Source organism: Artemia sp. Qi Xiang Cuo, chromosome 16 (assembly GCF_049724085.1).
Source record: "Artemia sp. Qi Xiang Cuo chromosome 16, ASM4972408v1, whole genome shotgun sequence".
NCBI classification, from domain to species: Eukaryota; Metazoa; Arthropoda; class Branchiopoda; order Anostraca; family Artemiidae; genus Artemia; species Artemia sp. Qi Xiang Cuo.
This window is the reverse complement of record NC_142809.1, coordinates 49,327,618-49,345,024: the sequence shown is the minus strand read 5'-3', so window position 1 is coordinate 49,345,024 and position 17,407 is coordinate 49,327,618. Positions and strand designations below refer to the sequence as shown.

The 17,407-nt window shown below is 34.1% G+C and overlaps 1 protein-coding gene across 1 annotated transcript in view; it reads right to left on the bottom strand.

The window, feature by feature from the left end:
* Nucleotides 1–2,500: 2,500 nt before the first annotated feature.
* The window catches only part of LOC148943041 (galanin receptor type 1-like), a 179,071-nt gene continuing 164,164 nt past the window's right edge, over nt 2,501–17,407 (bottom strand). Inside the window, exon 5 of the mRNA XM_089102425.1 lies at nt 2,501–2,650. Coding sequence (XP_088958551.1) covers nt 2,501–2,650 — 150 coding nt within the window. The remainder of the gene's footprint in view (nt 2,651–17,407) is intronic.

The window sequence follows — 17,407 nt, the reverse complement described above, 5'->3', positions numbered from 1 at the left end:
GGAAAAGATTTTTGGAGTGAGATCAAAGGAGTAAAAAAGGCATACAGGCAAAAAAAGACTGTCATGGCATGGTTTTAAATATGCAATTTAAACTAACTTTAATTCATGCGATAGTCCTCTGCCTAGTTTGTGTGTGTGTGTGTGTTTTTTTTAGGTGGATGAATGTATTTTGTTTTCTTCTCTTCTGTTGAGTCTTAAAATTGGGAATTCCCACAAATGTTTTTTTTCTTATGTATTTGCTTCATTTTTGTTTTTCCCCTGTTTTTCTCCTGGCCATAAAGCCTTACGGGGGTAACTATGTTGAAGTTTATTTTTTGTTATGAATATGTAGATTGAATAAACTGAGGGATTAATTGATTGATTGATTGCATATAAATGTAATAGAAATATACAGGAACATTTATGAAGGGCATGGTGAATCTTGGCGGGGGGGGGTGCATCCTGTATCCCTCAAAAATTTGTGATTCTGTGCAGGGGCGTCAATTTACAAAAATACACGGGGAGGGGAAATTATGCCGTTATTTCAATTTTTGTCACAGAATAACAAATAGTAGCAATTTTCGAAGAAATTACCAAAAAAAGTGTTTTTTTTTTAATCCAGGAGGGCGGTGGCCTCAATAGGAACCACATATAATTAAAAAAAATGACTAGCAAATGAAAACTACACAGCAAAAGTGAGAATCAAAATAAAAGAACCGTAACATCATTCTGTTATTTTAACAAACTAAAATGGGTGATAAAATTGACAAGGCCTATGTGCCATATATAACAAAATATTCTGTGCATAAGTGTGTACTGGATACCCCCCTCCCTCAGTAAAGAAAAAAAAACAGAAAAAAGCGGAAAAAGATACTCCACGGAATGTCAGATAAGAACTGAATACAAAAAGTCATATGTATTACTTCGGCTATGGCCAACCAACTTCGAAAAGAGCCTTTATTCTTTGGAATCATTTTGCATTTGTATGGTGGACAAGTTGAAGAAAAAATAAAGTCTAAAAATAGGGCCATCCGAGGTGAGCGGTTAACACACTGGAATTGAAATCCTGAGAACAGGGGTTCGATTCATGATACCACTAGTTATTTGGTTTGGAACGGGGGTCAATGGTGTGACTCCAAAGCTCAGCCAGAGCCAACCCAGCTCTAAATGGGTACCTGGAGAAATCCAGGAGAAAAGCACGTGAATCGTCAAAGGATTTGCCCCCAACCGCGCATTGCTCTCCCAGCCGAAGGCAGTGAACCAGGAGATCGGTACAATTTAGGGATGATGGATGAAAGACTGCTAAAAATTGTGCTTCACGGCACAAAGTAAACAGTGCTTCCGCGGTACTTTTTCACAAGCTTGGCTTTTGGTGTGATGCTGATTATTTTTTTTTATATTTGTAATAAAATCATAGGATAAGATAAGATATATTCATAATAAAATATACATACAATATTGCATTTTACTATTCCCCCAAACCCTTATTAGCCTGTAAAGAAGGGGAAGGCAAACGATTCACTTACTCAGAGAAGAAAAGAATAAAAAACTAAAATAATCATTTACTCACAGAGAGAAGAGCAAAAAGAAGAAGAAGAAGAATATATATATATATATATATATATATATATATATATATATATATATATATATATATATATATATATATATATATATATATATATATATATATATATATATATATATATATATATATATATATATATATATATATATATATATATATATATATATATATATATATATATATATATATATATATATATATATATAATTCGTAAGTTACGTATATTTATTACTAATAAAAACGTTCGTAAATAAAACTCAACAAGTTTCGAGAGAGCCATTTAACCAAATAAAAGTAAAATGAATGCGAAAATTTTGCTTTAATTATTCATGTACGGTGAGTCAAAATAAAAACCTGCATTAATTCAAAAACGTTCAAAAATTAAATAAAAAACAAGTTTTTTTTAACTGAAAGTAAGGAGCAACATTAAAACTTAAAACGAAGAGAAATTATTCCGTATATGAAAGGGGCTGTCCCCTCCTCAGCGCCTCGCTCTTTACGCTAGAGTTTGACTTTCTCACAACTCTGTCGCTCCTTACTTTCAGTTAAAAAAACTTGTTTTTTTATTTAATCAATCAAAGAAGCTGTAACATTAGTTACTCGTGAGGGGATGGATGTAGTTGGTAGAGTTCCTGCGGCAAGCATAGTTGAAAGAAAATCAACTGAAGCCGAAGAGTTTGAATCCATCAAATTTATATTAACTGACACGGACGTTTCAGTATTATGTCAAGTATTTCCTCAAGATTCCTAAGAAAAAACGGAACTGCACCACTAGGAGAACGATAAATGCCATTAGATCTAATTTCTATAAACTATGACTCAAAACTACCTTCAAAATTCTATAAATACTATTATACAAGTCATACAAGTCAATACAAATCATCCCGCAAGCAAAAATGCAAATTGCAAGATATATACATGGCAAGACCTCCTTTAGCCATCTTGCAGTGGTTTATTATGTTCCATTTTGTAACCATGGATATCCAATAGCATTTCATTGCCAGAATCCGAAAACGTCTGACACAAACCAACAATATCAGGTTGTCCATCCGAAACAGCGGCAGCGGAGTGCAGTAGTGATGCCTAAGTAAAGAGCGAAGTGTGAACAATGTATTATTGTTTTTAAATAAACTTTAATAAATGCAAATATTATTAGGACCTTCAGGAATGAATATCAGTATATATTATTAAACTGAGATATGTTAAACTGACAATCCAAATTTTTTTATTCAGTAACCTTGGTTAGGAAGCTAGGAGGTGATTTTTTTTAATTTTTCCATACATTATGAAAAAAAGAAAGACACAGCTCGAAACAAGGCTTGTTTTCAGTAAAGTGCAAATTATATTCTTCTCTTTGGAGGGCATGGGGGGTGTCATCCCTGTTCCTCTTATTTTCTGCTCATTTTCAGTTTACTCGGTTATTTTATTGTAATTTCTCTTCATTCCGGGTTTCATTTATTTATTAAGGATGCATTACGATAGTTTTACGTTTGGGAAATAATTCGACTTTATTTCGCTTCATCTTTGTTTTAATGTAGCTCTTTAGCTTTCTTTGAAAGAATTTGTGGAAAAAAACTTTTGGGATTTTCTTTAAACTAATGTCATTCTCTACCTGCTACAACAAAAACATAAAACAAATATTAGCTGAATTTTTTAAGCTCCTTTTCTTATTTTTATTTAAAATCGGTTCCAAAAGAATGAAGGCCCGTATACTTATTTTTCCCGTTTTCCAAAAGGCAAAAAAAGTATATTGTCCGTTAAAAAATTATTTTTTTATCAGTTCATAATCTTTTTTCAAAATTACCATAAACACTCAGTTGCCCTGAGTACTAATATGTCAATCAATTGCACAATGATCCTTTTTTGGCAAAAAAGGAGAATTTCGTTTTATATTTTCCTAATTAGCCTACATTCCTTCGTCTCAAGAGCATTTTCCTTATCAACAGAGTGCCCTTTAATATTTCCTTGGAAAAGGATTGATAATCACAGCTCTGTTGTGTAGCAGAAGAATAACACAAGAGTAAAGGTCATACAAACTGACTTTTCAAGCAGTAAAATTTAATAATACACATAAAATAATCTAATATAATAATATAATAACATATTCAATAACTTGTTTATAATGTAAATAACATATATTTAAAATTTTCATTGCAATATTTATAATGTAGTATATTTACATTTAATATGCAGTATATTTAATAGTGCAAATAAATATATTTAATATAGTCGATTAAAAGCCAGTTTTCATAGTAAGGGCTGTAATATCATGAATTACAGATGGTGTGTCCCTAATCTTTCTAATTATTTGTTAATTAGCTGCGTTTGCACAGAGTATAACATTATGAAAAGAAGAGGTCACATGCTTATCCAAGGATTGTGATACATACCTGTCCGTTCGCAAGGTCTTCTCCTCCTATAGGTACAGTGGGGCACTCAGAAAATAATTATGGAGGGGGATGACCGGGGGTCCCTGGACCAACCAAAGGAAAACTAAAAATTCCTTAGAAAAAACAGCATTTTAAGGCATTATTTTAAGTTTATTTAAGCTCTTTGAATGCAAGTTTTGACTAGGGACTAAGAAGTGAATGACAAAATTGAGCAGATTGTATAAGATTTAAAAACAGAATGTATTTTTCCTTGGGGGGGCGGCTACAGCCCCTTTAGTCCCCCACCCCCCGTGTGTGCGCGCCTGGATAGATGGCCACTCTTAGGGTAAGTATGATACAAATAAATCAACAAACTGTTTAATCCAAGAGAGCAGTAGTAAAAGACTGAAGGTTATGCAAATTGCTTTTTTTAGATTGCAGAATATATCTAATGTCATAGGTTAAAAAAAGTTTTATAGTAAGGGTTGCGGCTAATAACGTAGCCAAAGAGTTGACATAGCCTTACTGTTTTATCAAACAGATCATTAGCAGACGTAACGACAATTGTTTTTTTTTCGATTAACAAAATGCCATATACTAGTCAAACCAATAATATCTATATACCAGCAGTATATACAGAGAGCATCGCATGTTATGGAGAAATGCCATGTACGTCTTTGTGACAGCGTAGTGGATAAAAGGTCACCTAGAAACTCTATGCGGTGGAACCTACTAGTCCATGTCCTTTTGTAAGACCTTCTCCTGTGAGAAGTGGCCACCCTTGACGCAGCCAAAGAGTTGACATAACTTTACTGTTTAGTCAAACAGATCGTAAATAATTTCTGAGACCACACTGGCTAATCATGATAAAACAAAAAATCGCGAAGAAAGGAAGAAAACGAGGACAATTAACAGCCAGTGAAAAAATTGCTTCTTCACTGGCTGTTAATTGTCCTCGTTTTCTTCCTTTCTTCGCGATTTTTTGTTTTATCAAACAGATCACTAGCAAACGTAATGAAAATAGTTTTTTTTTCGAATAACTGAATGTCATAAGAAGGTTATATCAAGCCAATAATATTTAATTACCAGCAGTATATACAGAAATCTTCACTTGTTATGAAAAGATCATACGCGTAGAGCGTTGTGGATAATGCGCCACCTGGAAATTCTAAGGCCGGCGGTGTAAACCTACCTGTCACAAGGCGTTCTCATTTGACATGTGGTGATCCTCAAGCCAGGAATAGCAAAAGACAACACTGGGTTATTCTACTGTCTAATCAAGATGTGCAGTTGTAGAGGACAACGATTTTTGTATTTTTTTGTGAATAAGAGAAAACCATATTTTTAACCTGTTTTCTAGAGTTACAGATTAAAAATAATCTTTACGATTAATTACTTGACGATATGACGCTAATCTTGGCAACAGGATTTAGGATAGAATCTTTTACATGAAAATGTACGTAAACATAATAGAGTACTCTCTGTAAGGTATATATTCTGTTACACAAGGGGAGATCTATAATGAAATGTCGAAAAACCAAAACGAAAACAAGTAAAAAACCAACTCCCAAGAAAAAGATATAAAGCTCTATCATATAGGATATTCTATAGGATGGGAAGAAAATATCCAGGTGCAGCTTGAACAAAAACAGATTGCCACCGAATAAGGACTTAGCTCGGTTTTGTACTGATTGAAAAAAATAGATCGTTATTTTGAGGGGCATAATTCGATTGTTTTTTCTTATTTGTACTACATCAATACAGTTGGCAACCCTACGATATTTTTAAAATATATCCAATAAATAACTTTTGAACTAAAAACTACTTACTTCATATGCTTTGATCATCCAATCGATAACTGTTCAGTGCATCGATAAATCATCTAGGACCAACAAGGAACTACTTGAATATACTAAATCAAACACATTTAAGAGACTTCAGACATTATTTAACTGCATTACAAGTATACACGTAGATATACAACAGAAGATCAAAGTTTGAACTCTAACTACTATGAAATCAATAAGGCGTCTCCTGAATACATCAAGTGTCTTGTAATGTCGTACTTTAGCTTTCAAAGAGATCTATATTGCCATTCTACTAACAGGAATAAGGTTATAATGTAGGGAAACAAAGAGTTTACTTATGAAAATGCTGTGACTCAAACACTTGTTGTTCTTCTTACTGGCTTTAAATCACAGAAAACGTAGTAGCGCTGCCGAGGAGCGATATGACTCTTGGCTACTTTTTTTCTTTTCCCTTGGCCCCTTCGTATAGAACAAGCAGTCGCAAAAACTTAAGAGGAGACTCATTAAATAGGAAAATAAATAGTTCCAGTACCCTTTTTAACCATTCCCGCTCCCACATAATTTTTTACTACTCACCCCCCTTAACCCCAAAGAATGAGATTCAGAATAGTGAACAAGCCCAATAAACATGTCACAAGGGATGATAAGACCCCGACAGCTCCAGGGGCAAGGGCCGTAAAATCTGCAATCTGCAGATTTTTTAAACATAGGTTTTTAATGCAAAAGGGGGGTGCAGTGGACAAATATCCACTTCCCGTGCTCTTTGTCCTACCAGCGCCGCGTCCTACAGTGCCCTTTATCCCTGTTCTTGTGGAAAGTTTTACACTGACCGAACCCACCAAAAGTTTGTTGAACGATTTATTGAGCATGGTAACTTAATAGATAAGGCTTTAAAATTTAGAAAACCTCCTGAAAATTTCGTTTCAACTTTGGCAGAAGACATTTTCCACGACCCTGACCATTACGTACTTGATGACACCACAACCATTTCTAACGATAGGGGCTTGGCACATTGGGCTAGAGAAGCCATTGAACCAAAAATACAACATATTTTTGCTAATCTTTCAATAAATAGAGATACAGGAGATCTGATTATTGACTCGATGTATGACATTATTCTTAAAAGTGAACGTATCATAGGCAGCACAATAGCGCTGCCTAAGTAAAGAACGATGTTGGTACAATGTATTATTTATTTATTTATTATTTTTTTCAGACCAGCGCTTCGTATCGAAGGAGTTGTCGTATTTCAAAAGGGGCTCATTTGATTGAACATTGAAAGGTCTAGTGCCCTTTTAAATAGTCAAAAGTTATTGGAGGGCAGCTAACCCCCCTCCCACGTTTACCACTTCCCAAAACACATTCAATAAAAATTTTGAGATAGCCATTTTGTTCAATATAGTTGAAAGATCCTGAAATTTTGTCTTTGAATGAGGATGACACCCCCCCCCCCACAGCCCTCACGGCAAGGGTTGTAAGTTATGCCCCGGGGGCATTTAAGGTATTTGTAGAAGGTTTTGTCGTAGAAACTTCAAAAAGGGCTAATTCGATTGGAAAATGAAAGGGCTAGTACCGTTTTTAATAGTCGAAAGTGATTGGAGGACAACTAACCCCCCTCCCACGCCCACCATTTCCCCAAACACATCCAATCAAAGTTTTAGATATAAATTTTGTTGTTAAACGTAGTTGAAAGGGTCAGAAATTATGTCTTGGAGGATGGCAACCCCCCCTCCATAGTCCTCAAGGGCAAAGGTTGTAATTTATGGCCTGGTGGCAGATAAGGTTTTTTATAAAAACTCTTGTCGTAAACTGTTGTCAAAAGGGCTCATTTTATTGGAAATTGAGAGGGTTAGTGCCCTTATTAATAGTCGAAGGTGATCGGAGGGCGAATGCCCTCCTCTCCACGCCCATCAATTCTTCGAACACTTCCAATCAGAATTTTGATATAGCCACTTTGTTTAACGTAGTTGAAAGGTCTGGAAATTATAATAAGTTACGCCCTTGGGGCATATAAGGTTTTTATAGAAAGCTTTGCCGTAGAAACTTCAAAAAGGGGTCATTCGATTGGAAATTGAAAGAGCTATTGCCCTTTTCAATAGTCGTAACTCTTGGGAGAGCAAATAACCCTTATCCCAAACCCACTATTTCCCCAAACACATTCAATTACAATTTTGAGATAGCCATTTTGTTAAACGTATTTGGAAGATCTGGAAATTATTTTTTGGAGGATGACACCCCCCCCCCCCACATTTCTCAAGGGCAAAGATTTAATTTATGCCCTGGGGTATATAAGGTTTTTATAGAAAGTGTTGCCGTTAAACTTCAAAAAGGCTCATTTGATTGGAAATTGAGAGGGCTAGTGCCCTTATTAATAGTCGAAGGTGATCAGAGGGCGAATGCACCCCCCCCCCCTCCACTACCCACACCCATAATTTCCCCAAACAATTCCGACCAGCATTTTGATATAGCCATTTTGTTTAACGTAGTTGAAAGGTTGACAGGATGACATGTTGATGATGACAGCCCTCCCCTCCCCCAATTAACATGAACAGGGTTCAAAACTCCTGTGCTTTCTAAAAGCCAAAATATATTTTGCACTGTACTGAAAAAATTCTTTTAAGTGCTTTCACTTTTATAACTTTAAGAAATCAAAAATTAATTAAGATAAGGAATAAATATCAGCATATATATATATTAAACTGACAATGTACATTCATTTGAATTTTTTTCAGTAAGTGTAAATTATATTCTGGCTTTTAGAAAACATAGGGGTTTTGTACCCTACTCATGTTAATTTCTGCTCGTTTTGAGTTATAATCGGTTATTTATGGTAATTTCTGTTCGTTTTGGGTTTCATTTATTTATTGATGCTGATTTATGGTAGTTGTATGCTTGGTAGATTATTTGATTTCTATCTTTGTTCATTTTTGGTTTAATGGAATTGTTTACTTTTTTACAAAAAATATATTTTGAGATTTTTTTTTAATTAATGGCTAATAAGGGTGATAAGATTTCACAAAATCACCATGGGACTAGGGACAAAGACCAAGGAGAATTCAATCAGTGAAAGGCAACAAAAGAATTATTTCGCAGATATAGATATTGCTTTGTTTTTTATTTATTTTTTCTTATTAGTTTTAGATTTAATGTTAGGTTTTATAGATTATTTTAACTTTTTCTACATTTAGCGTTGAATTAGCCTTGTTTTATCCATTCAAAATATCCGCGTCATTTTAGCTTCTCTTTTCCTTCTGCTGACCGTGTCTATTCGTTTTGTTATTCATCTTGAATTGTTTTCCTTTCTTTGTTTTTTTGTTAGATGATATAAAACCTAAGCAGAAAATATATTTAATTTAAATCAGTATTTTGCTTCAATTAAAGAGAATTTCTCAGCTTATGTGAGCATTAATGCCAATTTTAGTCTAACTTTGAATGGTGGAAAATCGTGTTGTTTGTTTGCCCCAAGCGATTTGGGGCAGGAAAATGTTATTCGTAGCAGCAATATTTAATGAAAGCAAGACCAAAGCTATTGTGTAGTCGTAAGAGTAATTCAAGATATGAAGTTTAACAATCAGATATTTAAGCCCACTTCAAGTTTAAGGTGCCTTGATCTCCCTATTCGAGTGATTGGTGTGCTGGATTGAGGATTCTTTGTCCGAGAGGGTAAGGGTTCAAATCCTAGTGTATCCAGTTATTTGGTTTGGAGCAAGGGTCAGTGGTGCGGCTCTTTAAGCCCAACCAGATTCGGGCCAAATCTAAAGGGGTACCTGGAGAAATCTGGGAAAGATGAGCAGGAAGGGTATACAAAAGCACAGGATGGTTAGCCCCCAGCCCCCCATTGCACCTCCTGGCTGAAGGGCCAAGGAACAGAGATCAGAACCGCCGGTAGGGACGCATGCAACAAGTTTCACGAACAAAAATCTCCAGGCAACAAGTTCCATGAACAAAATCAGTTTCACATGGAGAAAAATCAATGTATGAGTATTACGAAAAGGAAAAAATCCAGGTAAAACAACTTTCACGGACAAAAAATCACCATGCAACATGTTCAGTGAACATAAATCAGCACGCAACAAGTTTTATGAAGAAATTCAGTTTCGCGAGGAGAAAAATCAATGTTCGAGTTTCACAAGGAGAAAAAAAAACAATATATGAGTTTCAAGAAGAGACAAATCAAAATGCAACAATTAAAAAAAAACAATCAGCAGGTATCAAGTTTCATGTAGAAAATCTCTTTAACGAGGAGACAAAAAAATAAATGTAGAAGTTTCATGAGGAGAAAAGTAACATGCAGCAAGTTTCACGAACAAAACTTCATCATGTATCACGTTCCATGAACATTAATCAGCACGCAACAAGCTCCATGAACAAAATCGGTTTCACGAGGAGAAAAATAAATTTACAAATTTCGTGAAGGGAAAAATTAACATACAAGAGCTTTCACTCACAAAAAATCAGCATTCAACAAGCTAAACGAACAAAAATCAGTACGTGACATGTTCCATGAACGAAATCAGTTTTACGATGAAAAAAAAACAATGTATGTTTCACAAGAAGAAAAATCATTATGTTACAAGTTTCACGAACAAAGAAAATAAGCACGCAAGTAGAGAGGGAGGTGCTACTCCGGACGGGAGTCCATATATGGGCATAGCCTCCCTGGGGAGAACACGTGGTTAATGGGGTCAATGACCTAAATTTCCAAGGTCGATGTTGTTGTTGTTGTAAGTGCACGCTCTCAGCGAATGTCAAGGTCGATTTTGTTGTTGTTGTTTTTGGCACGCTCTCAGCGAATGTCAAGGTCGATTTATTTGTTGTTGTTGTTGTTTTGGGCAAGTGCAAGCTCTCAGCGAATGTCACGGTGTCCAGAAATAGTATTTGTTGTTGTTGCTCTCGCCAAATGTTATGAGTTTCCCGGAAACAGTTAGATCACGTGTCGTGAATCAATAATTCCCCTTAGAAACAACAAATTAATTCCCCTTTCTTGACAGATCAATCAACCAATGACATCATCTGTCAGACTTTAAAAATTTTCGCCTAGAAACGATTCTCCAGGAATAGATCCAATTAATATCTTTGCCTCGGAAACAACTCTTTTGGACGAACTCCAAAGGATATTAATAGCCAAAGGCCATGGAAACAATTCTCCAAGAAACATCTTAGCGATGATTTATTTTAGCGCGGGAATCAGGTTTCTTATTAATTTGTAATGCATTAGCGCAGAGATGCCAAAAACAAAAGGAACACGCTGAATTACGTTTAGGGATTATTTGGGCGAAACTGTTTTAGACAGGTTATGGAACTATTTCGGAGAAACAGTTAGAGACATTTTAAAAGATGATTTTTGAAGAGATTTTAGAAGAGAATTTAATGGTGAAACTCTGTGGTCTTTATAATACACAAGTTTCATTTGAACAGTGTTGTGAGGTCCTCTAACACAAACCCAAAAGGTTCCAATCCTCCTACCCCAACCCCGAAGGAAGCCCCCGGTCCTCAAAAGCCCCCCAAGCTCCCAAAGGGCCACCGGCGCTCCCAAAGGACCACCCAGACCCCCAAACGGCCATCCCCGGGCCCCCCACAGGCCCATCGAGCTCCCACCGGGCCACCGGCGCCCCAAATTCCTTTATTACCTCTGCAAAACGGGTAAAAATTAATAATTCATACACATTTTCAACTATCTAAAGTTTAGGCCTAAAGGTTTTAAATCTGGACTAGTCTATTGCAAAAACACACAAAAGTTAGAACAAATGCAAAATGATCCATTATTATATCGACAATATGGGTAAAAATGTAGAATTCATACACATTTCAACTGGCTAAGGGTAAGTATTTTAAATATGAGCCATTCTGTTGAAAAAACACACAAAATTTAGAAAAAATGCAAAATATTCCTTTATTACCTCTGCAATACGGTCCAAAATGAAGAATTCATACACATTTTCAACTAGCTAAGGGTAAGTGTTTTAAATATGAGCCATCCTGTTGCGAAAACACACAAAAGTTAGAAAAAATACAAAATTGTTCATTTTGATCTATGCTTTACGCCTATAACTGAAAGATTCGTAGAGCTCTTCAGCTATCTAAAGGGTCAATAGTATATTAATGGGCCTTTATATTGCGAAAACACACAAAGTTAGAAAAAATGACCATGAATAAGTTTGTAAAAATGCCTTACGGAACCAATTGACGAAGACATACCAAATTTCATCTCTCTAAGGGTAAATGGTTTCTATCGGAGCCATACTATTGCGTAAACACACAAAAGTTAGAAAAAATGCAAAATAATCCTTTATTACCACTGCAATACGGCTAAAAATGAAGAATTCATACACATTTTCAGCTAGCTAAGGGTGAGTGTTTTAAATATGAGCCATTCTGTTGCAAAAACACACAAAAGTTAGAAAAAATACAAAATATTCCTTTTATACCACTGCAAAAAGCCTAAAAATGAATAATTCATAAAAAATTTCTACTAGCTTAGGATAAGTGTTTTAAATAAGAGCCATTCTGTTGCGAAAACACACAAAAGTTAGAAAAAATACAAAATTTTCCTTTATTACCTCTGCAAAACGACTAATAATGAAGAACTCATACACTTTTTGAACTAGCTCAGTGTAAGTGTTTTAAATATGAGCCATTCTGTTGCGAAAACACACAAAAGTTAGACAAAATACAAAATATTCCTTTATTACCTCTACAATACGACTAAAAATGAAGAATTCATACACATTTTCAACTGACTAAGGGTAAGTGTTTTAAATATGAGCCATTCTGTTGCGAAAACACACAAAAGTTAGAAAAAATACAAAATATTCCTTTATTACCTCTGCAATACGGGTAAAAATGAAGAATTCATACACATTTTCAACTAGCTAAGGGTAAGTGTTTTAAATATGAGCCATTCTGTTGCGAAAACAAACAAAAGTTAGAAAAAATACAAAATGTTCCTTTATTACCTCTGCAATACGGCTAAAAATGAAGAATTCATATTCATTTTCAACTAGCTAAGGGTAAGTGTTTTAAATATGAGCCATTATGTTGCGAAAACACACAAAAGTTATAAAAAATTCAAAATGTTCCTTTATTAACTATTCAAAACTTCTAAAAATGAATAATTCATACACATTTTCAACTAGCTAAGGGTTAGTGTTTTAAATATGAGCCTTTCTGTTGCGAAAACACACGAAAGTTAGAAAAAATACAAAATATTCCTTTATTACCTCTGCAATACGGGTAAAAATGAAGAATTCATACACATTTTCAACTACCTAAGGGTGAGTGTTTTGAATATGAGCCATTCTGTTGCGAAAACACACAAAAGTTAGAAAAAAATACAAAATATTCCTTTATTACCTCTTCAAAACGGCTAAAAATGAAGAATTCATACGCATTTTCAACTAGCTAAGGATAAGTGTTTTAAATATGAGCCATTCTATTGCGAAAACACACAAAAGTTAGAAAAAATGCAAAATGTTCCTTTATTACCGCTGCAATATGGACAAAAATGAAGAACTCATACACATTTTCAACTAGCTAAAGGGTGAATGTTTTAAATATGAACCATTCTATTGCAAAAACACACGAAAGTAAGAAAAAATGCAAAATGTTCCTGTATTACCTCTGCAAAACGGCTAAAAATGAAGAATTCATACATATTTTCAACTAGCTATGGTTTATATTATTAAATTTTATAGATTCTGTTGCGAAAACACACAAAAGTTAGAAAAAATACAAAATCTTCCTTTATTACCTCTGCTATACGGGTAAAAATGAAGAATTCATACAAATTTTCAACTAGCTAAGAGTTAGTGTTTTAAATATGAGCCATTCTGTTGCGAAAACACACAAATGGTAGAAAAAATACAAAATATTCCTTTATTACCTCTGCAAAACGGGTAAAAATGAAGAATTCATACACATTTTCAACTAGCTAAGGGTAAGTGTTTTAAATATGAGCCATTCTGTGGCGAAAACACACAAAAGTTAGAAAAAATACAAAATGTTCCTTTATTACCTCTGCAAAACGGCTAAAAATGAAGAATTCATACACATTCTCAACTAGCTAAAGGGTAAATGTTTTAAATATGAGCCATTCTATTGCGAAAACACACAAAAGTTAGAAAAATTGCAAAATAATCATTTATTACCTCTGCACAACTGCTAAAAATGAAGAATTCATACACATTTTCAACTAACTAAGGGTAAGTGTTTGAAATATGAGCCATTCTGTTGCGAAAACACACAAAAGTTAGAAAAAATACAAAATATTCCTTTATTACCTCTGCAAAACGGCTAAAAATGAAGAATTCATACACATTTTCAACTCAGCTAAGGGTAAGTGTTTTAAATATGAGCCATTCTGTTGCGAAAACACACAAAAGTTAGAAAAAATACAAAATATTCCTTTATTACCTCTGCAAAACGAATAATAATGAAGAACTCATACACTTTTTGAACTAGCTAAGGGTAAGTGTTTTAAATATCATCCATTCTGTTGCGAAAACACACAAAAGTTAGAAAAGATACAAAATATTCCTTTATTACCTCTGCAATATGTCTAATAATGAAAAATTCATACACATTTTCAACTAGCTAAGGGTAAGTGTTTTAAATATGAACCATACTATTGCGAAAACACACAAAAGTTAGAATAAATAAAAAATGATCCTTTATTACATCTGCAAAACGGCTAAAAATGAAGAATTCATACACATTTTCAACTAGCTAAGGGTAAGTGTTTTAAATATGAGCCATTCTGTTGCGAAAACACACAAAAGTTAGAAAAAATACAAAATGTTCCTTTATTACCTCTGCAAAACGTCTAAAAATGAATAATTCATACACATTATCAACTAGCTAACGGTTAGTGTTTTAAATATGAGCCATTCTGTTGCAAAAACACACAAAAGTTAGAAAAAATACAAAATATTCCTTTATTACCTCTGCAAAACGGGTAAAAATGAAGAATTCATACACATTTTCAACTAGCTAAGGGTAAGTGTTTTAAATATGAGCCATTCTGTTGCGAAAACACACAAAAGTTAGAAAAAATACAAAATATTCCTTTATTACCTCTGCAAAACGGCTAAAAATGAAGAATTCATACACATTTTCAACTAGCTAAGGGTAAGTGTTTTAAATATGAGCCATTCTGTTGCGAAAACACACAAAAGTTAGAAAAAATACAAAATATTCCTTTATTACCTCTGCAAAACGGCTAAAAATGAAGAATTCATACACATTTTCAACTAGCTAAGGGTAAGTGTTTTAAATATGAGCCATTCTGTTGCGAAAACACACAAAAGTTAGAAAAAATACAAAATATTCCTTTATTACCTCTGCAAAACGGCTAAAAATGAAGAATTCATACACATTTTCAACTAGCTAAAGGGTAAATGTTTTAAATATAAACTTTTCTATTGTAAAAACACACAAAACTTTGACAAAATGCAAAATGACCCTTATTATAATCATATTTACGGCTCTTATGGTCGTCTGCAGAAACATTTTATACTATCTAAAGGGTCAATATTTTCATTATGCTCCAGTAAATTGCGTAAACATACAAAAGTTAGAAAAAATACAAAATGTTCCTTTTTTACCTCTGCAATACGGCTAAAAATGAAGAATTCATACACATTTTCAACTAGCTAAGGGTAAGTGTTTTAAATATGAGCCATTCTGTTGCGAAAACACACAAAAGTTAGAAAAAATACAAAATATTCCTTTATTACCTCTGCAAAACGGCTAAAAATGAAGAATTCATACACATTTTCAACTAGCTAAGGGTAAGTGTTTTAAATATGAGCCATTCTGTTGCGAAAACACACAAAAGTTAGAAAAAATACAAAATATTCCTTTATTACCTCTGCAAAACGGCTAAAAATGAAGAATTCATACACATTTTCAACTAGCTAAGGGTAAGTGTTTTAAATATGAGCCATTATGTAGTCGAAAACACACAAAATTTAGAAAAAATAAAAAATATTCCTTTGTTACCTCTGCGAAATGGTTAAAAAATAAGAATTCATACACATTTCCAGTACCAAGTCCTGACCCCCATGATTGATAGATATGAATTAGAACCGTGGGAACGTACTTTCATCGTATTTTGCTTATCTTCGTTAGAAACAAAACTGAAAAACAATATTAAGAGATCTATTTACGAGTCTTTCACTGAAAACTTCTTTTTCATACCAAGTCCTGACCCCCCTAATTGAAGGATATGAATTAGAACCATGGGAACGTAATTTCATCGTATTTTGCACTTCCCACAAGAGGACACTTTTCGAGTAAAAGTAAAGAGCTACCAGACTAAACCAAAGATATGATGAAATAATAACGAATAATTGTTCAAACTTAAATTTTCTGTATTACGGGAATAGTTTATTTTCGAACCATTATATCTACCAAAGGTTCAATACCTGAGTTAAACTAAGAGGTTTCAATTTCAGGAAAAAATTGTCATATTTTGCTTATTATCGTTGGAAAACACACTGAAAAGACACATTATTGAACTCACATCAAACAGTGCCGGGCTTCCATTTGAAGAGCCTTCCATTATTTTCTATCTTGTCCTCTATTTCAGCATATACTGACTTTTAAACCCTTTCAAAGCTCTAGAATATACTAGCCTAACGGTTATTTATTTACGAAATCTTGCAAACTTTTTATTTAGAACAATAAGTACATTTCTATATATCAATTAACACTCACTCGAATTGCCACTTTTCACTCGCGGAGAATGGTTTCAAAACAATACTTCTTGCATCGCATAGACTAATTGTGTCAAACGAGACATCTTCAATGCAGATTAATTAATTGTTACGTTCGATTTTGTTTCGGGCATAAGAGAGCATCAATGGGAAGTGAGAATTTCTGTAAAACTGTCAAAGATTGATCAACTCTATGATCTCACAACTCTGGTATAATCAGAAAGAAAATAGAAGAAAAATTGATGAAAGATATTTTGAAATATGCCCCAAAATCAGAGCTATTACAACTTAAATGACACGAGGGGAGGGGGAATCAGGTTTAAGAATATCCTGGATATATCATTTTATATTTTCTAAGCACTCACAGAAGGACACGTCACAGAAACATTGAAAAGGACTCATTTGATTGGGAATTATAAGTGACTAGCACTCAATGCACAGGAGGGGGGTTTGAAAATTTCTAGGAACGTATTTTCAACATATTTAAATATTTCACTACGTACACATCACTTAGGTTAGATTATATTAGGTTAGAGAGCGACAAAAAGTTAGGTTTATGGTTAGGATAGGTTAGATTATGTTAGCTTATGTTAATTTAGGGTAGCCTAGCTTATCCTCTATACGAAAAAGGAAAGTTCTTAGTTATGAAGCACCCCCACCACCTTAACCATTGCTCTTGAAACCTATCGAATTAGGCTAGAGACTGATACAAACTTAGGTGTATGGTTTGGCTAGAAGTTATTATTTTTGATTCGGCGTCGTTAGGGAATCATAGAATAGCACCAATAGCCCCCCCTCCCCCACTGCCGCACCTCTCGCTCTTGTAATCCATGGAATTAGGTTGGAGACTGACAACAAGTTAGGTGTATAGTTAGGTTAGGTTCGATTATGTTAGGTTAGTTTAATTAACGGCAGCCTCTTTTGCTATTGTTTTTTATTTTGGGGGGG